The 25,394-nt window shown below is 43.3% G+C and overlaps 1 protein-coding gene across 5 annotated transcripts in view; it reads left to right on the top strand.

Moving 5' to 3' along the window:
• Positions 1-11,155, top strand: part of CFAP58 (cilia and flagella associated protein 58) — a 56,875-nt gene extending 45,720 nt beyond the window's left edge. Inside the window, exons 16-19 of one of the 5 annotated variants that reach the window (XR_008438211.1) lie at positions 4,195-4,314; positions 5,789-5,922; positions 8,826-8,893; positions 10,069-10,157. Coding sequence is in view for 1 of the 5 variants with exons in the window: in XM_053984311.1 (XP_053840286.1) it covers positions 4,195-4,314; positions 5,789-5,922; positions 10,069-10,189 (375 nt within the window). In the remaining 4 variants the exon portion in view is untranslated. Of the gene's footprint in view, positions 1-4,194; positions 4,315-5,788; positions 6,020-8,825; positions 8,894-10,068 lie in introns of those variants that run through there. The other 4 variants (XR_008438210.1, XR_008438209.1, XM_053984311.1 and 1 more) reach the window with 4 other exon arrangements.
• The last annotated feature ends 14,239 nt before the right edge of the window (positions 11,156-25,394 follow it).

The raw sequence follows: 25,394 nt of genomic DNA, 5'->3' as shown, positions 1-25,394 counted from the left end.
CAAAAATGACTATGACTAGATATGTATGGCTGTGTATGTATTTAATCCAGATTTCTGTGTCCTGTTTAACACTTATGAAGAGGAATCACTACCCTTAAGGATGCTCTGCTGCTGCATGGCATCGTAAACAAAATGCCTCTGGAGTTCAGCACAGCCCTGACATTTTGGTTATAGTGCCAATAAACAAGAAACCCCCCATGGCACGTTGACTGACTTGTTATCCCCACCACAGCCATGAGGAACTATGGAGTGCTTGCATGGTTACTATATTGCCTTCTCCACCTTACTAATTAAAATAAGATTTTTTTATTTAGGTTGAATGTTTTAGGGACTGCTGCTATACACTATATTGTACACTTTTGCACTACATCTTTATCTTCTTGAGTTTTTTCTTTAGCTCAGTTGCTGGAGACAGGAACTGGCATAAGTTAAATTTACAGTGATGCAAAGTCTTTTGAACATTTTTGTGTGTGTGGTTTTTTTTTTTTTTGTGTGTGTGGTTGGTTTGTTTGTTTGTATTGTTTTTGTTTTATTTTGGGTTTTTATTGATTTTTTCTTTAGTAGTTCATGTGATAGAAAGCTTTTGGTGCATGATAGGATTTTTGCAGGTCTGGTGGAGAAGGCTCTTGGGGTGCTGATATGTCAGGTAAATTTGTTGAATTATCTATGTGGAAAGAACTGATAAAAATGAAGAATCTGGGACTGCAGGGCCTATATCTGCTGTGAAATCATCTTCATTAAATGTATGGTCATCCATCATCTCTGGTTCAGGATAGAACCCTGGGGTAACTAATAAGATGTGCTATTTCCTGGTGTCATGGTGAGGGACAGGATGACACAAAATGGGGTCACATCTCTAGAGCTCTATTCCAGCCTGGGACTGGTGAATGCTTCCCACTCCCTGTCAATGTCTGTGAATGCCTTGCTGTCACTTTGGGAATGTGTCTGATGGAACTGATGGTCCTTCTCACATGGAAAAGCAAATGGTGCTGTGCTGGTCAGCAGCAATATCTTCTTTTGAAGTAGGATTTGGCTGGCAAAAGTGATTCTTCTTGCTGAAGATGGAGCCAAGTCGTGACCACCTGATTCTGGACAATCAACTGAAGTTTGCCAAATGCTAGCCAGTCTTCTGCAGAAGAAAACCATTTTTTCTCAATTTGCTGTAGAGCGAGCAGGCCAGGAGAACACCAGAATATGGCTGAGACAGCACCTAGTTAAATTTAGGGGAAAGAACCACTTACTTCCCTACCCTCCCTCTCCAAATTAATGGGTGAGAGACTTAGGGATGAAGAAAATTACTGTCATGGCTGGGCCTACAGACAAATCTGTGAGCTCCTCAGAGATCCCCTGGGAAACAAATCAAAGGCAGGAAGGGCTATTCTAAAAATAAGATGCCATTTTATTTGCAGAATTTTTATAGCCGTTATTCACAGAGGTTCTGAAATTCTCTTTGGAATGCCTGAAATTTAACTGTAGTCCTCAGTCTGAGTGTCCCAGCATGCCCTACATACACAAAATGAATGTGCCATCATCTCTCCACCATCATCTTGGCTTAGTTTGTGTCATAGACCAGTGAAGTTTGTTGATGTTATGGGCTCAGTCCTACAGTCAAACATCTGCTGAATTCCATGGGAATTCCATGGTGGAAGGTTCCCATAAAAAAGCTTTTGTACTGGCCTAGACCTGATCTGATCACAGGTACATTACTCTTACCAGTGGAGGCTTAACAGCATGGATTTACAGAGATTTGATGGCTCTTCCTTCACCTCAAGAAGAAGAGTTGTGCCTCCCAGTGTGTTTTGTGACTCTAAGTTCCTTGATCTCAAAACCTCACAACTGTAGTAAGATGTGTGCTGTGATGGCAGCCTGGTGTGAGGATGGAGGGAAATGTGAGGGGAAGCAGTTTGGGACGAGCCAAAGAAATCCAGTCATAATGGATTGACCTAATCTATTACAGAAAACAAAGTTTTTCTTTATGAATTTGTGCTGATATTTTTTTCTTAGTCATTTCTGATTTCTTATGTGTAGAGATGCAAGCACCTGCCAATGTACCTTGTGACTCACGTAGATTTACTCTTGTGGTTGGTGTTTTTAAATTAATTGAAATGAATTTATTTCTTTTTGATTTATTTTTTGGATCCTGGGGTAAAATTTCAGAAATTAAAAAAATGCCAACCTGTGAATACAAGCTCTGCTGAGGAGGAAAGAAGTATCCAGGGTTTTCTTTTAATGTTTTGCTGACATACGGAGCTTCTAACCCAGTGACAAATTAATTGCTTAGATGTAAAAGAGATGGACAGTGCTCAGCAAGGAAGGACAAGATATGCATTACCAGACATCTGGTTCTGCCTCTTTTGGGTTATGGATACAATATATATTGGACACCTAACGAGTCTCTGCTGTGTAAAATAGATTCTCCTTACAATAGGATTGCATGCTTTGTCTCTAAATGAGGTTATTATACACACCATTGCACAGTGTTTGAAGAGCTTGGTTGGCTGTTGTAGAGGGTAGGGAGAGAAGAAAATGGGAAAACAATTTCCATCAGTTGCCCCATATTTATCCAAATTACCATTACACTATTACAAAATACAAACATATGATACGTTCAGGGTTGAAATGTTAATATTGACTGGCCAGATTTTAACAAGGTGGATTTTTCTTTTGCAGTTGTTTTTACCTTGCAGTAAAATCTTACTTCTTCAGAAAGAAAAGCTGGTAGTGGGAATACCACTATGAAGTGGAATAATAACTCCTTATTGAGACTGAAATCTCAATTTAGTATTTGCTGCTATGCAAACCTCAGTCTGAGTCTCAGGAGGTTTTGATTTTTCCAGACATAAGCTGTGAACAATTTCATTTATAAGGAATTCTTCCTCAGTAATCTGCAGAGTTTAAGGACAATGCTTGCAAAAGTAAGGCATGATTTGAAGTGATTCCATTTTGAGGTCCCAACTTGTGACCATTGTTTTCAGAAAATTATGAGGTCTAAAAACTCCAGACTCCTTATGCTCTTGAAAACTGGACACCTAAAATTTTACATCTTCAAAATAGCAAACCACTTCTGAAAACCCTGGCTCAACCACTGAGAAAGACCAAATGTAGCAATTTTAGATGATGTGACGGCATCATTTCCCACATCAACAGACGAATTCTGTGGTAAAAGTTGTAGAGAGCCCTTATAAAAAAGACAGTTAAAAGGGGCTTTGCCAAATTCAGTGTAAATAATCACCTAGCCTACCTTCTTCTTGGGGTTTTTGTCTTCCTCAGTTAAATCTTTTGTCTGCTAGTCTCCTTTTTAATTCCAGTTTTTCAATTTACCTGAAAAGGATGTGATCTTACTAAATAATACTATTTAATGATCTTAGTTTTCCAGGGTAGATAGTAAAACTATTGTAATGTGCAAAACTATGAAGGTGGCTTTTTTCAGAGCTTTATTCCTCAGACTAAAAACAAGTACACTCTCAAAACACAGCTGAAAGCGGCATTTCAGTACAGAAAGCTCTAAGTGGGTCCATGGTGTGGTTTCTTTTCAGGCATGGCAATATCCAACTCCCACAAGTATTACTGTTCCAACATAAAGGACAAGGAGACACATGACAAAAATTACTTGGTAATTGTGCTAGTTATAATTGTTGGTGTTTATAATTTCTTTCCCTTTCCCAGAGCCCCTGCAGTTAAACCGAAAGGTTATATATATATAAATATCTGTGTGTGCGTACATGTGCTTTGCAGGATTTTCTTTGGAAGAAGTAACTCTTTTGTACAGTCCTTTGGTGACATTTCTATAGCCAGCTCACATCCTGTTGGGTGAAGCTGTGATCCTTAATGTAAGGCAATGTGACTCATAAGAAGAAAGATTGCAATATGCACAGTTTCTAGTGATTAATTTCCCAGCCCTGGATACTCTTCCAGTAAGTGCTGAGGTAGAGAGTGCTTGCTGGTGATGGTGTTTAAGAGCATTTCATTCATGGTTTGAAGTAGCTGGATGTTTATCTTAATGAGCTCTCCCATTGCTATCACAACAACTTTAAATACCTTATGGCTAGTGAGGAAAGCCTGACACCCAGGCAGATTTGTTTCTCCAAATACCTTCCTGTCTGAGTTGCAATATTCAGTGAGGTTGATTTCCTCTCAGGCTGTGCTGCTGCCGTAGCAGTTTAATGAGAGCTGCTCCTCTTGTCCCTTCCTTAGGAAAAGGAGAAGCTGTACGTGGAGCTGAGGCACGTGCTGGCCCGGCAGCCTGGCCCCGAGGCCAGGGAGCAGCTGCAGCAGTACCGGAACATCCTCCGCGAGAAGATGAAGCAGATCAAAGTAAGAGGTGCCCACCGTCCCTGGGGAAGGGCTGCAGGGAGATCCTCAGTGAGCTGTGTGCCTGCCCTAGTGCGTTAGACCAGGAAAGCAGGGTTATCCCTGCATCTCCTCAAGGGACAACACAGAGCAGTAAACAAACTTTTTTTTTGCACATTATACTACTTTGTTTAATTAAAATAGAGGAAAAGTCTTATTACAAGATGAGTTAGCAGCACGATGCTGTAAATATGTTTTTTACATGGGCATTCTGGAACACTGCCAGCTTTTCATTCAGCTTATTCTCCTTCCCTTTATCTTAAACTGTTAATATCTTTAAGAAGCAAATCAAAGCAATTTTTTTTTAACAAACTAGTGGGAATATACTGAGAATCCAGTCTTAAGTTACTGTTATTTCTCTTGCCATGTGTACGTGTATATTTAGATTTGCAGATTTTGTGAAGATGACAGGAGGAACCTGTTCTAACCCCTTGTCAGTTGGAGAGAGGAGTTCCTGCTTCCAAAAGAATCTTGTAGAAAATTTTAAAAGCATAATATTAAAAAGTGATTCTTTGATAGAATTCTATGATATTCTATGAATAAGCTGATCTTCTATTCTTGCCTGCATGAGAGATCAGTCTCCCCAGGAGTTCATCTACTTCTGTAGCTCCTCTCTCTGTTGAAGTCATCATCTCCTGTTCACTGCATCATAATCACGTCTATACTAACCACGAGGAAAAAAATGCAGGAGCAGATGGGCCCTTAGGAAACAAAGAGGCTGTTATGCAAATCTTAGCTTTCCATGGAGAAGAAAAACAATATAGAAAATGTAAAATAGAAGCCAGAGTTTAGCTAAACTGAACGTGATTTGAAGTTCTCCATACGGTCCTTATTTGTCCTTAATGCAGTTAATTGCTGCTTTGTATTTCAGGCACAGCATGCTGGCATGCATGCCATTTTGGGGTGCCAGGTCAAGCTATTACCTTCTTGAAAGAAAGAAGGTGCACTATGCATGCTCCTCTGTTTTTAAAATTTTACTGATTCACATATAAGTGGCTTTGTATTCATATTTGCAGTGCCTGGTACTACTTTGCCTGTGTGGACTGAATTACTCCACTTAGCAGTGCATCCCTGTGAATAAACCCCATTATTATAAAATAATTCCCTGATTTATTAAGACCTTAACTTTGGATTTTTGCCCAGCTTTATGTCCCAGAAATTAAGAGCTAATGTATCCATTAATGCCATTCCCGTAAAGCTTGGAGCGTATTTTACATGTTGTATTATGGTTAAATGGCATAGCCTTTATTTTGCAAGATGTTTTTAGGTGAACAGAGGTGAGATTAAATGAAACATCAAGTGGGAAAAAGAATTGTGGTAGAAAATGATCATGTCTTACATCATCAAATATAAAAGGAGAAAGTGTTTGTAAAAGTACTCACTTATGTGTAAGTGAAGCGACATCTCCTGTTTGTGCTGTTTGTGTTTTGTTTATTAGGCTTTGTCCTCAGAACTGAGTATGTGTGAAATGCAGAGCAAAGAATACAAAAATGAAATTGAAAGGCTTAACAATGAGCTTCTGGAAGTGAAAAAGAAATATCTGTCTCAGAAACGCAAGGAGCAACAGAAGAAGTATGGGAAAACAACAGTTTTGTCTACACAGCTTTCTGCATAAGCTAGATTTTTGGTTTAGACCCTTTGGATCAGAATGTGGCCAAATTTGACTGAGGTGATACAGTTTTGTTGCCTAATTTTCCTGAATGTTATCCTCCATGTTCCTTCAGTCTGGTCTGGATTTACCATGATCTATGGCCAGGACAAGAACATCCATCAGAGATGTTGCTGAACACGTTCTGCAGTCCAGTTAAATTATTCATACCAATGAGATTGTGCCCAGAGAACACACATTACTGTCTTGTCTCTGACATCAAAGCATAGAATTATAGAACAGTTTGGGTTGGAGGGGACATTTAAAGGCCATCTAGTCCAACCCTCCTGCAATGAGCAGGGACATCTCCATCCAGATGAGGTGCTCAGAGCCCCAGCCTGACCTTGGATGTTTCTGGGATGGGGCATCTCCCACCTCTCTGGGCAACTTGGGCCAGTCTTTCACCACCCTCATAATAGAAAATTTCCTTCTTATATCTGCCTTCTTATATCTCCTTCTTAAATCTACCCTCCTTTAGTTAAAACCCCTTATCCCTTGTCCTATTGCGGCAGGATTTCTGGGGTGTGAGTGCACATGGCTGGCTCACGTCCAGCCTGTCACCCACAGCACCCCCCAATCCTTCTGGGCAGGGCTGCTCTCCATCTGCTCATCCCCCAGCCTGGATTGCTGCCAGGGCTTGCCCTGACTCAGTTGCAGCACCCCACACTTGGTCTTGTGGACCCTCACACGAGGGTCACTTCTTGAGCTTATCCAGGTCCCTCTGGATGGTATCCCATCCCTCAGGTGAGTCAACTGCTCCATTCAGCTCCTCATCTGAAAACTTGTTGAGGGTGGGCATTACTTTTAACGAGAGATTTCTTAAATTTCTGCAGTCAGATGATGTGATCTGTTACCAAGTTTTTCTGTATGCACAGAAAGCCTTTTGTCTTTCCACTAATTTCCATCCTCAGCCTGTGTCTTCCTCACACACTACAGCCAGTGGTTCTCTACTATTGCTGAATATAATTCAAAGTTGCCGTTATTAATTCTTCCTTAATTTCAAACAACAAATGATTTGATGACTAAATTAGCAAAATAATCAGTGATAAACAGTGACTTTTGTCCATCTGCAAATTGCATAATGTTACCTTAATGTTTGGAATTAGCAACAACTGTGCAGTGCTAATGGCCTTTCTGGAGCTTTAGGATCCATATGTGAGTTTACCATAAGGCCTGATAATCCATTTCCAGCAGCTAAATGTCTCCTTCACAGTACATTTGGTTTTTCCATTTTGGACTCTGGCATCATGTCTCTTTCTCTTCATAAAATGAGAAGTTCACCCACATTTTATTGTTATATCTCACCTAGAATTAATTCCTGACATAAAAACTCCACTTGTTAAGGACATAATTGCTTTAAAATAAAAAATACTGAGTAAGTTGGTGGCTGAACGGGGGCATGCTATACAGTGAAAGAAATTTCATATCGAGAGTCATTTAGTGCTGGATACACTGTTTATAGGATCAGGATAAATACCTGCCACTGGGGCAGGTAGTAGTCTGATGCCACTCTAGTCTGATAAGCATTGGTGTCTTTGTGGCATCTGTGTTTTGGAAGCACATTCAGGTACTGTTAGTGGTGCTTCTGCAGGCTGGCATCATCTTGTGACCCCCACCACTGCCTCAGCAGGCACCAGACCTGTGCTGCCAGCCCTGGCTTGCACCTCTTTCATTTTGTGGCAGTTGAGGAGTGGTGCTGGGCTTTGCTCTCCTCTGCCCCTCATTGCTTTGTACCCTAGTCAAGCCTGTTGGACTGCATCCTGCTTTGAAGAACCCAGAGGCATGACTGGGCATACCAGTCCTGGGTAACTGCAACTTCTGCTGTGCTTTGTGTTGGTAAGGGAAAACAACTTTGTGCAGCCCTCCTTCTCCAGCCTCCCAGGTGTGCAAGACACATTGCTGGCTTTCTGCACAGAGAGAACCTGTTGTGCAGTCAGGTTCTTCCCTGAGTCCTCTTCCCTGCCATCCAGCCATCCCACACCCCTGCTTCCTCAGGCAGGGCTGGACAGGCAGTGCCTGCTCTGTGGATGCTGGCCAAAGAGCCAGGGCCATTTGATTCATACAATCTCAGATATCTCTAAATTCCAGCTGACAGAAAACCACTGACTTGATTCTCTATCTTGCTGGCTAATGTTAACATCATGTCTGAAATAAATGTAGCTGGTTTTGCTAATAAAAAGACGATCCTGTCAGGACAAGAGCATTAACAACATTATTGACCACCCTGGTATGAAAGAGAATTAATACTCTCAGATAACCTTACACAAAGTTATCATCTAAAGCTTTTATTGATTTGCACAAGATAGCTTTGAGTTGTGATTTAACATCGTGGTACTGAATAAATGCAGCTTTGCAAGTAATGCTGAAGGAATATAGTGACAGGAGGAATTTAGCTTTGTTTTGTGTTAAAAATGAAAATTCATTGTTTAAGATTTTGGTTGTGAATTTGAAATCCTCTTTTTCAGCTCTCTGATTCTGAATGTTGCATTTCCCAGTTGTCTTAGCTGTTCTTGCTCTATCTTTTCCTATTTTTAACTTCAGCTCCTTGAACCCTTTCGGCATCACTATTTTCCTAGTTGCTTCTAGCACCAGGATCCCATTTTGGTCTTGATAAGGATTTGTGAGAAAATGTGAAGCTTAAATCCACACCAGAGACCTAATCCAGCAGTCCTGTATATGTAAATAACTGCACTGAGGGATGTCAGTAGTAACTGGGAGCTTTTGCACGTGGCTGGTTGCACAATAATTCTGCATAATATATTATAGTATTCAGTTGCATAGAAGTTTCCATACTGATGAGCACATCTGTTTGTTGTCTCCATGGGAGCATGAGGAAAAAATGAGCATGGATTCTGGATCATTTTCTCTCCCCAGACTTGGAAGCCCAATAGTGAGGTGAGATAAGCCATCTAAATACTGAATGTTAGTTTCTAGTGCTGTCAGTTGGCATATCCATTAGGGCTATATTGATACAATTAAAACTAGTTATAAATGGCTTTCATTGCCAAGTTCATCTGTGCCATCTTTTGGCTATTCTCCTACCTCTGTATGGGTCAAATTTGGAAAAGGGTGCATAACTAGACATCTGACATGCTTTCTCTGAACTTCTACCTATCCTGACAGTTATTTAGGGGCAAATAGAAAAGTAATAATTACAGAATTGTTTTCCCATAGTGTGGACTCAGCAAAGACACTCATGTGACAAAGGCTAGATTTTGTACAAGTGTGGAAGCACTCACATTTGTGTCTCAATCTCAGTGACTGTGAAAGAAAGTGATGGTACTGACCTTCTTTGTAAAGCCTTGAGACTTCTGCTGTTATGATAAACTAGAAGTCCATAAAGCTCCACTGATTAATCTTAAGTATCTCAGGACCTCTCTCTGAAGTATCCAGGTATATTGCTGTGAGGTTGGAATATTGCCCTTCATCTTTGCAGTACTCTGCTTACCTCTCCAACTTTGTGAGAGTGGAACTCATTCCCTCCTCCTGAGGCCATCAAAGTCAAGACCTTCTGGATTCTCAGATGGAGCAACTCCCTGAGGCTGTCAGTGCACCTACAGCACACTGCTAATTTTCTGCAAATGTCACAGACAGGGCAATTATCACTGGAACTTTGTTAAAATGTGAAGACAGATAGCACTATGTATTCATTAAAATTCAACAAAGGACAAAAACCTCCCCATTGTGCCTTTGATGAATGTAGCTGTTTGTTTGAAAACAGGCATATTCCAGCTAGAACATGATGGTGATTAGAAAGCAGAAGTCATGGAGCTCATGTATGTACTTGCTCTAATGAGGTGCTCTGACCATTTTGGGGAGTAGCAGAAAGAAAGCTCATTTATTTCTAATTTTTAATAATTCCAAACCCCATCAGTAGTTTTGTAATTAGATCCAAACAGACACCTAGTCTTGGAGGTTTAGCTTAACAGGCTTTAATCAACGCTTTTGAAATGATCTCTTGATACATGGTTGCATCAAAAAACTCTGGAAGACACAGATTTCCTTAGTTTGTAAACTAAGGATGAATGAAATGAAATATGAATTTTCTGTTTCTTTGTTTCTATTTAAAGGGAGAAGGAGCAATCCAGCATTGATATGAGGACAAAATTACCACCCCTCAAGACTGATGTAGCTCACTTCAACACAGGGGGCTTTCCTTCAAGCAAACCCATTCCCAAAATTGCAGTCTAGGAATGCACTCATCTAGTTGCATTCCTGTTCCCAGTTTCTTGTTTGAGAAACTGTAATTTTAAGAGATTCAGAATCTACTGAAATCACTGTATCACCTTCAGGAAGAAATTGTATATTGTATATAATAAAACACATTTTTACACTGGAATTGCATTTTATATTGCATTTATATATTTTACATTTTATATTGGAATTAACATAGTTCTTTTTACAATCTATGTACCAAATCTGCCCATTTGATGCCAGCAGATGCCTGCACGGATGTAAATGGATAGTGGAGATATTTCTTCTTCAATATTGTGTCTCTATTTAGCACTGTAACGCCACAAAATGCCTTAATATGTAGTTATTTCTCTTTTATCTACCTCAGGTGTAAGCATGCACTCCATTTATCTTCTGACTCAAAGCGCCTGAAAGAAATGAGAATACAGAAAAGAAGAAAAATTAATAGGCTGATGTTTCAAGCCCTGCTGAGCAAATGCAAAATTAACAAGTTTTTCCTTAGATGTACATATGTAGCAGTTCTCTGTGTAGGTAGAGTATAATAGGGTTTATGCAGTGTTAGCTACAGTTGTTAGGAAGATCAAGGAAGTTTGTGGCCACAATGTACATTATTAAGAGCATGATTGTGTTTACTCTGGTAGATACAAAGTGACATAATTATGTCTGTTCAATTTGAGGGGACTGTGCACACTCACTGGGACATGCTGTTCTCCCACACAAATCCTTCCAAGCGATTAAAACTTGGACTCAAAACATGGCAAACTTTATGCTTTAATTTCTAGACACTTGGGCATTTTTGTAACTTTCAGAAATTGTTTTTGTAATACAGCAGGAGCCCTCCAACCTTTTCAGCCAAAAGAGATTTAATTACCATTCATTAACAAGTGAAATAACAAAGTCACGGCATGAGGTGCTGAAGTATAGAAAACTTTCAAGCTGTAAAATAAAATGTTTTGAAACTGATTTGAACGTGGAAGTTTTTTTCCCTGCCTGGGGGATAAAAATACTTGTCCAAAGAGATATGCTGATAAATATTTCACATCCAGAAAAAAAAGCCCAAAAACCCCTTTGCAAAGATTTTGTTCTTTTCTTTGGTGGAATACATAATTAAATATTAAAGCTACTGTGGGAAACTTTAATGGGAGTGTTTAATTCAAAAGAATCAAGTTAAATACGACAGGGATCTACTTTGCTTTTACATTGGGGACCCGAACACTTAGTCATCAGATCCATTGTATTTTTCTTTTGTCCCCAAAATAGCTATTATTGCTTTTCTCATTGTCAAGTGCATTATGCTAAAGTTATCATTTTAGGGCAGTCATGCTGTCAGAATAGTGTCTTCTGTGTATCTGATGTGTCCTTATAGATGGAATAATTGACAATAACTGACATGGGCACTTGAGTCTGATGGAATCCCAGGTAGGTTTTACTGAAGCTTTTAGAAGTTGGTATTTGCTAAGGTCCTGAGTATCCTGCCTGCAGCTGGATTCTGCTGTGCTTACACTGGCAAGTAATTTGTATTGAAATAAATCATCAAAGACACATTTATTAATTCACATGAACTAGAGGCACAGTTGGACTCCAAGAACCCCATCACTCTCTATAGAAGCTGCTGATGTATTACACTCCAAAATGTACAGTGTGCTCCCTAACTCATCCAGAGATAATCCGAGTCTGTGCACATGTCCCACAGAATCACAGAATCATTTATGTTAGAAAAGACCTCCAAGATCATCCAGTCCCACCTTTGGCTGAACACCAGCATGTCAGCTAAATCAGGGCACTAAGTGTAATGTCCAGTGGTTTCTTGAGCAGATGGTGGCTCCACCACCTCCCTGGGCAGCCTGTTCCAATGCTTAACCACCCTTTCCATAAAGAAATTCTTCCTGGTGTCCAACCTGAGCCTCCCATGGCACAGCTTGAGGCTATATCCTCTTGTCCTGTCGCTTGTTACCCAGGAGAAGAGGCCAAGCCCCAGCTTCTGCCAGGTACAACTCCTTTAAGGTAGTTGGAGATTTTTGTAACTTTCTGTTACATTCAGGAGGTATAAGGTCACTCCTGAGCCTTCTTTTCTCCAGGCTGAGCCCCCCCCAGCTCGTTCAGCAGCTCATTATAGAACTCTCTAGACCCTTCCCCAGCTCCATTACCCTTCTCGGAACACACTCCAGCCCCTCAATGTCTTGGGGTGAGGGACCCAGAACTGGATACAACACTTGAGGAGTGGCCTCACCAGTGTGATCACACTTTATTTCTGTTTGTTACCAGGGTTTAGGAGACAAATTGTCTCAGTGGTCAGGGGAAAGGAGGGGAAGCCAAGCAGATGGAATTTGTTCCCTACTTTTGTATATTTTTATGTGTACAGTAGTAAAATGGATACTTTTCTGTCTTCAGTTGTACTTAATAGTAGCTTGTACAGCAGAAGTAAGAAGCTTTTCTGTAAATTATTCTTGACCTAAGTTTTTCCTGTCTTTAAAATGGTTGGGATGGTATTTGTCTAAAGACTTGCAAAGGTAAATTCACTTACATTGAAAAGGTGGCTAGTTTTCTAGATTAAACAAAAAATGTAGGGGACTACAAAATAATGTGATTTTCTCATACAACATGTTCTTCCAGCCTAAAGAGCTAGGAATTGAATACAGTAAATTTCACCTACAAAGTAAAGAAGCTTTTACTTGTTCATCCACAATTTCAGGCATCAAGATGTGAATGTGTTGGCTACTATCTTCAGTTTTATTGCATTATTTACTTATTACCATGGAAACCAAATTCACAGGTTAATTTGGAAAAGAAGAAAAAAAATGACAAGAAAATATAGTCATCAAATTATTGCCAGTAACTTTCAGCATAATCAGGAATAGAATAACTGCAGCCAGTTTAATTTATAGTGCTAGAGAGTGAAAACCATTTCTGAGTTCATATAATAGAACGGATTAAAGCACACCAAATCCCTTCCCCCCTGGTCTATAAAAGTCAGGGAGCTTGAAAAATTGTTCTGGATGTCTGTGAACCCAGCTGATGCTGAGGTGCTTTTAGTGTTCAAGGATTTGGCTTGCACAGCAGGGAAAGGCAGAGCGCTAATGAGAATATCATTTGTTCAGTTGCTTCTGCATTGTGAGCAGCAGCTCTGAAGTGCTTCTCTAAGTTTTGTTGCAGAAAAATGTTAATTGAATTCCAGTCTGTGCAAGATGTAGCAAGTATATCTTTAACTTCTTGTTCCTGTAAAGATATGCGAAAAGATGGAGGTGAAGGGCTACGATCCATGGCACTTTAGTTAGAGGAAATCTTTCTTCACAATAATTGCTTTGGATTGGAGCTTGCACAGTAAATCTATCCTGGAGCCTTTCTTAGTGAGCAAAGTATGTAATATTGTTCACTTTCAGAGCTCTTGCAGTATGTAGATAATATTTTAAGTAATTTCACATCAAACTTAAGCTCTGTCTGATCTTGTTTGGCAGGTCTGTGTTCAGTGTATTGCATGAGCAGGACACACAAAAGACACCGTACACTGAACTATCGAGTTCAAATGTGGGACCATGACCCTTCTGGGATCACCTGTCAGCTATGAAAGACAGAGCACAAGAATCCAGTCCTTAATTTACCCTTGCTTTGTGAATCTGGAGCAGCAGATTCACACACCCAGTAACATGTCCTGCTGCTGTAAATCTGGGAACCCTTTGAGTCAACAGCAGTGAAAACCTGGACACAGCTCAGACCCTCTTGTGCTGAGATCTACAATCCCCAGGACAGGCTGCGGAGGCAGGGAGAGGGGCTGAGAACTTGGCACCAGCAGCACGGAGCAGAGGCTTTGCTGTGAGGAGAGCAGCAGGTGCTGGACCCTGGGGCACTGATGGGTCTGGAGGGCCCTGCTCAGCTCCCCCTGGGCACATTTAACAAGCTCAGCCCCGCAGCTGAGCTCCTTGTGCTGTCCTGTCCTTCAGGGAGCCACTGGCGCCTGCTGTGCCCCGACAGGAACAACTTCAGTGCTGTCTCTTGTGTGCTGTCCAAGACCAAGCTGCCCACAGGATGAAGAGGGATGGATTGCACTGCCAGAAAAGGGATCTGTGGGTGTAAAAAGCTGTGAAAGGTTTTTCTCCTAGAGCCTTCAAACAAGGAGCTGCTCCAGAGGCATCCAGCAGCATGGCCCAGAGCACTTCCTGCAGGTGGGCTGTCAATTAAGGCGTGAGTCCACAGTGCCAGGTCTCAGGCTGCTGCTTTGTACCTTTGTTTAGTGTGACACTCTTGTGTCCTAAAAAAGTTGCAAGACAGAGTCGAGAGAGATCCCCTTGCCTTATTCCCTGTTGCCCACGTGAGGTTAACAGAGGGCAGAGGTAGCAGGGGAGTCAAGAAGAGAAGTTGGGCAGCAAAAGCAGTGCCTGCCATCTCTGAAATGTTAATGAATCTTCCTGAAAATTGGCCCATCCCAACTATCTTTACCCAAATTAGAGTCTCTAAATCATGTATATTTGTATTTAGGCACTTTAGCAATTGAGTATTATTTTCCTAGCTGGTGGTTTAGCTGTTGTGCCATCTCCTTTAGCAGAGTGTATTTTTAGTGTGTTTAGTGCATTTCTAAAAGCAGACACTTGATTTTGATGCTCTTTCTCTTCCCTACTTGGGTGCTTTGTAAGCAACCTTGCACAGATCAGTAACTTGTGCTGTTCAGCATACAGAAATGTTAGGATCTCATCCCCTGGGCTTGTTTGAGAGCCCTGTTCTCCAGAGGGGAGCTGAAACTGTGCCTGTAGCATCTGAGGGTATGAGGGAGCAGGGCAGGACCTGTAGGACATGCTGCAAGTGGCTGAGGTCAAAGCAGCTGCCTGCCCCTCTAAGCCTTACCCTTCAGCTTGCTTTCTCCCTGAAGCGCAGCAGCTGTGAAGGTTTACTGAAACTTTTAGTCCCTCTGCAGACCTCAGTAGGTTTATAAACCTATAAACCTCATCATAGGTGTATAGAGTCACTTAGATAAGTTGGCTTCTTCGTGGTGGTGGTGTTTTTGGTTTTCTTTTGTGAGGGTTTTTTTGTTAGTTGTGGGTGTTGTTTTTTTTTTTTTTTTTTTCCCTGTTTGTTTTCTTTTCTTTTGTTTTGATTTGGTTTTTTTTTTTTTTTTTTTTTTTTTTTTTTTTTTTTTTTTGTTGTGAGATCTTCCACTTACCCAGGAAGGAAAAAAAAGAAGTGCAAAAGTTGTTTTGAAGGATGTTATATTTGCAAAAGTTGTCTCAACAGATCTGACTTTCCTTCCACAGTGGCCAGGAGCCTCCCTTTCTGGTGGTGGGCACTTTAATATGCCCAGGTGTGAAGTGGATATAAAAACTACGATTTCAGCCAGTCTAAACTGATTTAAACTTCACAGTGCTTCACAGCAAGAGCCATTTCTCAGGGCTCTTTCTTGGCAGAAAACGAAGCAGTAATTTAAAGCCATTTTAATCTGAAATGAGAATCTCTACATGGGGTTTGAATGCACTTCAACTGAAGTATGTATTTGCAACTTTTGTTGATCCCTCTTAATTTTCCAAGTGTCCCTGTAGAAACAATGCATGTTTGTGTAGTGGCAAAATGCAATGATAGCTCACACTTATTGAGAGCCATAGGATAATAAAAGCAAAAGTACAAAGGGAGTGGTATATTTGGCATCACCCTGGGATGTAGCAGATTGACCTTTCTTTCCTACAAAAAATATAGACACTGATCAATGTGACCTCCTGTCATCCCTCCCCATGAACAGCCTGAAATTCTATCCTAAGAAAAGAGTGTTTCTGGAGGAAAGATGAAGATGATTTATTTTTGTTGAAAAAATAAATAAAAATTTTTAGAATGCGGTGCCCAGCTTCTGCCAAAAGCACAGTTTCCTAGGATTGCTTTGACATTCATGTGATCATGCTGAAAGCTATTCTGAGGCAGCTGAGCTGCAGGAACTGACCACAGGTACTTAGCTGTCCCCAGCTGCAGAGTAAAATGTGTTTGCTTAAACCATCTTTCTCACTTCAAATGAAAAGGTGCCCAAAGCTGCAGTTTAAGTAAGCTTGTTTTACTTTGCAGTCAGGGCAGGCTATGAGCAAAAACATGAGGAGTGTTACCCAAAGGATGGTAACTCACAAATTTGGTAAAATCCTCAGAAGGGTTTGGTTTTGCTCTGTAAAGGCTGTGCCTCTCTGCAGCCCCCTTTGATGAAGGATGTTCAAAACCTCATGATGTTGTTGAATGACAGGGCAAACTCTGGGAGTTACCTGGGAAATAAGTATTCCTGCTTCTGAGCCCCCAGCTGAGTTACCTCCTCCCGTGCAATTTCTGTGCTATTGTTCAGAGATATTCCCTCTTGGCCAGTTAGGAAAACTCATCACCGGAGTTTTACTTTAACTGAGTGTACACAAGTCTTCAGAAATTGCCAAGTCCCTTGCTGATTCAGGTGCTGTAGAGGAAAAAGACAAGCAGACCTGAAATGTCTTGGACCAGACTTTTTTTAACAGCCCTGCATTGATTTATTTGCTCAGTGGTGAGCTATTTGCTAACTCCTAATGCTTGCAGCACTCCTGAATTTGCAGCAGCTTGCAAGTCAGCTTCTCTTGCCAAAGTTACCTTCAAAATTCCTTAGAGCAACTCTGTTGTGGCTTGGTTTTAGAGTGGATTCTGTTGTCCTTGTTGCAGAAAAGCTGTTTCAATTGGTATGCAGCACAGAAGAGGAGTGATGTGCATTAAGTGGAAGAAGTGAGCAATTCCATGAACTTTGGTTACAGAACTCAACAGATTTCTGCCTGGGTACATGGGTGAGAGCTTAGCGTATTCCATTTGTATCTAAACTGATCCAATTTCTACTTCACTTTTAAAATGGTGTGGGCTTAGTGAACCCAAGTCTCATTTTATTTTGTTTGTTTTCTGAATTTCACCATTGATATTGAATGTTGATAGCATTCAGACCATTCCTAGGCCAGAGAGACCCTGACAAACCAGAGAGATGGGCTATCATCCACTGTATGTTTTTCAACAAGGGCAAGATTCTGCACTTGGGATGGAGTTGTGTGTATAGACTGGGGAATGAAAATCTGGGGAGCAGCACTGTGGAAAGGGATCTGGGGTTCCTGGTTGAACACGAGTCAGCAGTGCCCTGGCAGCCAGGAGGCCAAGTGTGTCCTGGGGGGCATCAGGCACAGCATCACCAGCCAGGCAGGGGGAGGGGATTGTCCTGCTCTGCTCTGCACTGGGGCAGCCTCACCTCCAGTGCTGGGGGCAGGTTTGGGTGACACAATATCGAAAAGACATTAAACTGTTAGAGAACATCTGAAGGAGGCCACAAGGATGGTGAAGGGATTGGAGGGGAAGTTATGAGAGGAGCAGCTGTGGTCACTTGGACTGTTCAGCCTGGAGGAGACTGAGGGGAGACCTCACTGCAGTTACAACTTCCCTGTGAGGGGAAGAGCAGGGGCAGACACTGATCTCTTCTTTCTCATTGACAGGGCTCAAGGAAATGGCATGAAGCTGAGCCAGGGAATGTTTAGAAAAAGTTTCTTCACCCAGAGGATGGCTGGGCACAGGAACAGGCTCCTCAGGGAAGTGGTCACAGCACCAAGCCTGACAGGGTTTGAGAAGTGTTTGGACAATGCTCTCAGGCATGTGGTGTGACTCTTGAGGTGTCCTGTGCAGGACCTGGAGCTGGAGTGGATGATCCTGATGGTTCCCTTCCAACTCAATGAATTCTATGAACAGCTGCCTCTTGGTCAGTAACTCAGGATAAGCAGCCTGATACTCTGGATGGATACACTGAGGCCCATCCTCAGCAATGAGGTGTTTCTGTCTTACAAGACTCTGGGGGCTCTGGTGGTGGTGGTGTTTCTGGTGGGTTTTGCTGTTGGTAGACCCCCTGGTTGATCCTGCTCTGGGGAGGTGTGAAGGGAGAATGAATGCCCAAAAGACTGTTTTGGTACTGGTCTGGTGTTGGAATATACTCTCTCCTCTGCTTCTGTAGCTCCCACCCAGCTCTCAGGGGTAGGTGGATCTCTCATATGGATAGGTGTCAGAAGAAAGGGATCCATAACCCTGGGACATCTTATCCTTTCTGTGGCTAACTTAAAGTTTTGCGTAAAATGAGGCAAATGCCCATGTTCACAAGGCACCAACAGGTCCAGCTCTGGGCTGGATGGAGCAAGGGATGAGCTCTGTCCTCCTTCCCCAGATGTGCTGCCTTTCCCTGCAGCTCCAGCCAGCAGCAGAGCTGGCATGGGGATGCTCGTGCCCAGGGCTGTGTGCTCTGCTCCTGCACGGGAACAGATGCCTGCAGTTTCCAGAGCTGTCAGTCATGCACCCTTCATAAGCACTAAAATTCAAATCAGCTGATATCAAGGGGAATTACATGCCAGCATTGCTTGTCTGATCAAGAGCTTCACCTTGTGCTCTTGAGGGATGTGTCTTGTAATTTACTTCAGGCTGAGGGATAACTGATTTTTTTTTCTTTCCTATCTTCTTTAGTGCAAGCTGGCAGCCAACTCCAGAGCCCTCTGGCCCCACTGCCTCTCCCCTGCCTGCTCCCTTTACTGGCAGCCTGCAGATTTCTGCTGAGCTTTGATCAAGTTTTGCAGCTGGGACCTTCCTTTCTTCACTTTCTTTTATTCCATGTGCTGCCAGCTCTGTTTTCCCCGGCACCATCCTGTGTCCCTGGGCTGCACCCACTTTGCCCCTGGCTGCCTCTAGTCCCTGAGCTGATGCATCCAAACAGCCCCAGGTCTGCCTGGGGAAAGAGTGATGGTGCTCACTGCTGTACCCCAGGACTGGCCTCTGCCTTTTTCCAGGCATCTGCCCTGCCTGGGTTGGAGCTGAATTTTAGAGAAGAAGCAAAGCATGATGCAGTGACCATCTTTGGTGCTCTGTGAGCACTATGGGCAAGACAGGTCACTGAGATTTTTTTTTTCTGGAGTTGAGGATGGAAACTTGAGACTTTTTGTGTCATAAATTCAGCTAAAACTCACCTGAGCACAGTGCAAAGGAGCTTTGGGGTCTGTGATACAACCCTGCCTCCTGATGTCAGATAAATCAGCTTTCTTCTGTAACCTGCCCAGTCCCCTCCTGTCACCTCTGCCCCCAGCCTGGTGCATGCATGGACAAATTCCTCCTTGTGAACTAGGCAGGGTTGCTGGGCCACTTTGCAGAGTGCTCCTCTCCTGTCCTCTTCCCCAGCTGACCAGGACAGGCCAGCTTTGCTGAGAAGCCAGTGGAGTTTACTTAAGCCTACCATAAAGTGGAGTGTGGGGAAAGCCTTCCCCTAGGGCTGGGATAGAGCAGGGCAGCCTTGGGAAACCCCCTTTGGCAGATGCCTGATGGCACAGCCAGCAGTCAGCAATCCTGGGGGGAAAATCAACCCTTTGGTGACTTTTATTTGAGTCTAGGAAAAACAGTAAAGCTGGGATTGCTGCACAGTGCTTCCATGAGGAAATGCCTACATTTAAAGCACAGTCCATACAGTGATGTGCTGCAGGCAGAATGTTGCTCAGGGAACAGACAAGTGTTGGGAGCAGAGATCCTCAGGGTGGATGAGAGGCTGAAGTGTTGTCTCCAACTTGACTGTGTGGTACCTTCATCCCTCTTCTTTCTCAGCACCTGTGAGGAAGAGAAAGGCAACAAAGCTTTTACACCATGGCTCACATCTTCCTTGTTTTTGTGTTGGACTCAAGCTGAGTGAGAAGGGAATTTGGAATAAAGGTGTTGTGTTAATTGCCTGCTGGGAGAAAGGCTCTTGCCTAGGACCAGACATGGTTAGGTCTGTAACAGTATCTCACCTCTCTCTAGCACAGACCAGATGAATACTACAAGGAGAGGGGCCAACACCAACCACATCAAAACAACCCTTCTCAGACACTGCATCACATCTTGGACAGGCAGCTGGAAGCACAAGGTATTTCTTCCCTATGGCAGAGTCCCTCAGAGAAGTGTTTCAGGTGTGCAGGATCCAATCATCATCCCAGTTATCTCCCAGCTGGCCCAGCAGTGATGAGGACAGGTCCCCCCAGCCCTGCTGCACAGACAGGGCAGTGGAGTGAAGCTGGGGAGAGCAGATGGGAGATGCTTTGCAGGCAGAACCTGAGGCAGGTCCGCCATACCAAGCGTCCTGGCTCTGGGCATTTTTTTCTCTTTGATTTGTCAAGAAAAGAACCCAGTTTCAATGTCAAGCCTTGGGCAATCCCTTGCTGGATTAGAATATTACAAGCATAGCTGTAAATCTACGAAGAAGATTTTCAAGTCCCTGCTTTCCCTCTGGAATCAGCCCAGCAAAAGCCACGTCTTGGTGAGATGCTTCATCCCTTTTCTGAATTTTTTTCATCTAATACCCTTGTCAAATACTTGCAGGCAGCTGCAGCTCAAAGCATCCCATGCTTTTCTTGTGATTGCTTTGCCTGATATCATGGTGAGCATTCATATCAAGTGAGTGCATGATAGATGGTTAGATTTATGCTTTATGTTGTGATCTGGGGGTATAAATGTATTTAAGTGACTTATTCAGCTTAAAAACCAGCACTGTTTGCTGCTCTCTCATCAGCATTACAGGCAGAGAGAGCTAAAATAGCAATGGTAATTGTGGCGATGGAGTGTCACTGACAAACAATATGAGCACAAACCCCACTTTCAGAGACAGATGGAGTACAACTCCTCTGTAATTTCTCTAGAATTATTTTTAGAGTGGGACAAATTCAAAGCCCCTTGGGGAGAAGGGCATCATGGAAGGTGAGAAGGGCTGACCCATAAGCAAACATCAGGACTTTGATAAGTTTATTGCTTATTTAAAGAAAAAAAGAAAAAGGAGTAAAGAGAGAGAGAAGAAACTGAGGAGTAGAGAGAGAGACGAGAAACCAAAAAAGTAAAGACCTGGCAATCCTAGAAACATGAGCCATTTTCCAGGGAAACTGCTCCCAGAACTAGAGCAGAGTTTAGTGGGTGCAGTGGTGATTAATGGAGCCGTCTGGATCACGGGATTGTAACCACAGCTCAGGGCTGTGCATCAGTCACTGTGGTGCACTTATGGCCCTTTAATGCCTCTCCCCTCCTTTAAACCTAATTTACTGCACAGATCAGTTGCCAAAGCCCCTTTGGCCCCACCTTGTCGGGCTTTCCTGCTTTGCTTGCAGAGTTTAGGGGTGGCAGAAGCTGCCTCTCCTCTGCAAGGACTTGTTTCCAGGCTGGTGTGTCTGCCAGGGGGGTCTGGGCTATCTGTCTCATGACTGCATTTAGCAGCTCTGCTGCTCCTTCCTTATAGCTGGTGCTTCCTCCAGGGCCAAGTGAGCTCTGCTGCCTGGGAGTACTGGGGAAGGGTGTCCCCTGCTGCAATGGGTGGGAAGCTGCCCTGCTCCCGTGTGATGGAAGATCTCTGGGGTGGGTGGGTGCCTGTTGGTCATGTCTTGCTCGCACTACGGCACGAAATAACTCATGCACTCACTTTAAGATGTAAAATAATAAAAAGAGCAAATTTTGTTTCTGACTTCACAATATATAGAATTGTAAAAGTGACAGTGGATTGGAGGATGAAATTGCTGCTTTTCTAACTACGCTGGCTAAACTAACAGTCTATCAGTTCTATCCTCTCACAAAGAAGAATGCAAAACAATTATTATTTACATGAACAGTGCGTGAGAAACTAGTAGAAATATGTAAAAATTAGAAAGTATAGAAAACTTTTACATGAACTTTAAAGCTTTTAAAAGAACAAAACAACATTGCTCCACAGAAGCACTAAAACAGAACCCATGGGTTTGTGCTGATCCAGGGCCAGACCTCTGTACTGAAGGGTTTGAATTATTTCTTGGTGAGTTTAGGATGTTGTTCTCCAAGCCAAGCCTGTTTCCTTGGATGGTGAGCCCCATGTGGGAGAAGTTTCTAGGGTTTGGTGGGGAGTTTTTCTGAAGGCCCAGCATGTTTCTAGGTGCTGAGAGGTGAGGGAATGCATGGAGCCAGGGTGTGCAGAAGCAACTATCCCCCCTCCAAATGGTGTCAGCTAGGGAAATTAAAATAAGGAACGAGAAGAGAAGGTGCAGTGAGTCTTTCTGGCACAGAGGCTGAGCATGAGGGAGCAAATATTTTTGCACTGTATATGTGCTAGCTTTTGACAACTGGATGACATTTTGGTTTGCTTGATGAGCAGAGGATAGAGAGAGACTAATGAAGAACTGGAATAATTTGGGATGCAAAGCTAGAGACTCCTGGGAGACACAAGAGGAGCATATGCATAATCTTAACATCTTTGTCCCAGATCCCCAAGTCTCCTTTCTGGGAACTTCACAAATTCTTCCTCTGAATGCTGCTGTAACAACACCCTTCTTTCCCCTCCCCTCTTGGTGCTTCTGTAGTGCAGAAGCTTTGAATTTTTGTAAGGGGTTCTGCTCCTCTGTTTCCTTACTGCTTGTCCAGGTCTGCTGGAGAGGAGGCAGGACTGTGCCTGTGACACAGCCTGGTGCCTGTTGTTTATCCAGCTGTGTGTGTGTGAGCTATGTGGAGCCAGGGTCAGCTCTGCCTTGGTCTGCCGTGGTCTGCTGGGGTGCTCGTGGCTGCTCCTGCTCCTTTCTGGAGCCACTCATGGTAGTGCTGGAAGGGTTCTGCCGGTGATGGATGCTCTGGTCACCATTCCACCAGGTCCTGAGCAGCTCAGGTGGAACCACGAGGGCTGACCTTTGCTGCTGGAGGGTATTGCCATTGCTGGGTGGGCACCTGGTGCAGTATGATTGCTCCTGATTTATCCCCAAGCTTATGTAAAGCTTTGCTTGGTAAAGCCACCCTTAGCTGAGAGGTCTATGTGCCTGTACCTGTGCAATAGCTGGATCTGATGGCAGCGTTGGCAGCAGGATGTTATAGGGACAGGTGGTGGCAGGTGGAGCACTGGAATGCCTCACATGTCTTGGGCTGATGCCTGCAAGCACAGAGCCTGCAGCCCTGCTCAGGCACTGCCAGAGTCTTCCCATCTCTGCTTGGCCCACTCTGCTCTTTTGTCAGAGCTTTTATGGGACTTTTAATAAAGGTTTGGTGCAAGATGCCACTGCCTGACAATTTGGTGAAGAATGTTTCCAGTACAAAACTGTGTTCCTTATTTATAGTGCAATGTGAGAGTTAATGATTGCATTCCACATGGGAAAATTAAGCAGGGATCTCTGTTGGGGGAGAAGAAGGGGTAAGGAGGTGCACAGCAGGTTTAGAGCAGTGTGGAGCTTTGGAGCATCTTTCTTTTGTGCTGGGGCTGCAAAGTCTTATCCCATGTGTGAGGTACTGGCCAAATGTTCAGCTAAGAGCAGCCTGACCTGCAAGGACCTCATAGTGTCAAAGATTTAAAATGATGCTCAGGAGAGCATGTGCTATGGAGAGTGAACAAAGGATCATGGACAGTGACTGAGCCACCAGGACAGCCTTCTCTGGGCTTAAGCAAGTCTGAAGTGCCCAGATGAGCTCTAAAGACTCTGTTTTTAGAGTTGGATGAGAAGAGGATCACTGCCTTTCCCTGTGAGAGCACCAGGTGCTGGTGAGGGCTCTGGCTTACAGGATTTCTGTGAACAGCACCTCCATCCACATGGCCCCTGTGCCAGGAGGCCCCTCTGCTCCTGTGAAGGAGCTGTGTGAGTGATGGGACTTTGAATAGTGCAGCATCCTCCTGGATCTGCTCTGTCATTTTGGGGCAGATTCACTGCTTTGGAGGCTTCTGCAGGTAGGATTGAGTTTGCTTTTCTGCACCACTTGTCTTTATTAATGTTACACAAATGCTGTGATCCTCTCCTAGAGTGTCCTCTCTCCATCCTTCATTGAAAGTGGCACTACATAGAGCCAGATATTATGGTATGGGGAAATAACAGAGGAGTTGATTCTTGAAGTGAACAGCATCACTTTTTTATCATTAGAGAAAGGACATTAGTGAGTCCTAAGCTCTTTCACAGGAGAGCTGCTGTGCCAGGGCAGGTTCTTCCCTGGTTGTGGAGTGCATATTTCCCTGATTCTTGCCTGGGATCAGTGATGACAACAGGAGACTTCAAGGCACCCAGGACCACATTACTCTTGGGTGAGAAATGACTGCGCCATGTTGCTGCTGACAGGATTTCTCCTCCCTGACTGCTCAGGCAGGGGCACAACATGCTTTTATTCTGAATGTCACTTTTCTTAATTTAACCAAAAGTGTGTTAAGAACTCAAGGAAAACAGCACAGCTATGCCAACATGCTGCTCTCAGCACTGCTGTGTGTTTAGGATGGGAAAGTTCTGATTTACAGAGCTGAAGATATATTTTCCCATCCTCTGCCTAATTTTTATTTTATTTTGTTGCATTTTTGCAATTATCCCCTCTGGGGATATTATTTTTCTTTAATATCTAAATCATTTTTAAAAGCAACGTCATCACTGTTTTGGAACTATGAGTAGTTTTTATTTTTATTATTTTTTTAATACAGCAGTCATAAGCAATTTTAAAGCACTGCTTTTCTGTATAAAATGATCTTCCCTTATGGTTTGATGTTGATGCTGCAGTCTGATTTATTGAGGAGGGCTGTAGCAAATGACATAAATACTTAGAAGATAATTGTGTTGGTGATGAACCCATGCACAGCGCATATTTAAAAGACAGGATGCCTCACATTGCCTGCTGCCAAGATTCCCTGGAGTATCCAGGGTCCAGGGGTAACTGCATCAGCCTAGGGCTTGTGACCTTCCAGCCTGGATTTGGGTGCTTGACACAAGCTCAGCCTGGCAGCAGTTTTAAAGCAGATGGCAACAGTATTTGGATCCTGTCTACTGAGACAGATCCCAATGGGCTGTGTGGGTTCTGTAAGGGTGGCTCAGGCCCAGATGTGGAGGGTTTAGTGAAAGAGAGGGGAAGAACAGAGCTGTGGGAGCCTGCAGGAGCAGCACTAGAGTGCCAGGGCAGCAGGACCAGCTCTGCGTGTACAGAGGGGCCCTGGGCTTGGGCCCCCACCTCCTCCTCTCTTGCCTTCTGCTGCCTCCCATGTAGACACCACCCCAACAAATGTTTTGGTGGCTGAGCTGCTGCATCGTCATTAACATCTGATTTGTGGGGAGATAAACGTGGCTGGCAGCAGTTATCATCTGTGCTAAAAGTAAACACAGATTTTTAGCCAATAATGTAATCGTTGTACTTTCATGCAGTGTAAGTTGTTGTGGAAGCCCTGTTGCCAGTGGCTGCATGTACCCCTCTGCTCTCACTGTAAGCATAGGGAGGCTGGTTTTATTTCTTCCTTTTG

Source organism: Vidua macroura, chromosome 8 (assembly GCF_024509145.1).
Source record: "Vidua macroura isolate BioBank_ID:100142 chromosome 8, ASM2450914v1, whole genome shotgun sequence".
NCBI lineage: Eukaryota > Metazoa > Chordata > Aves > Passeriformes > Viduidae > Vidua > Vidua macroura.
This window is presented reverse-complemented; position numbering and strand designations above follow the sequence as displayed.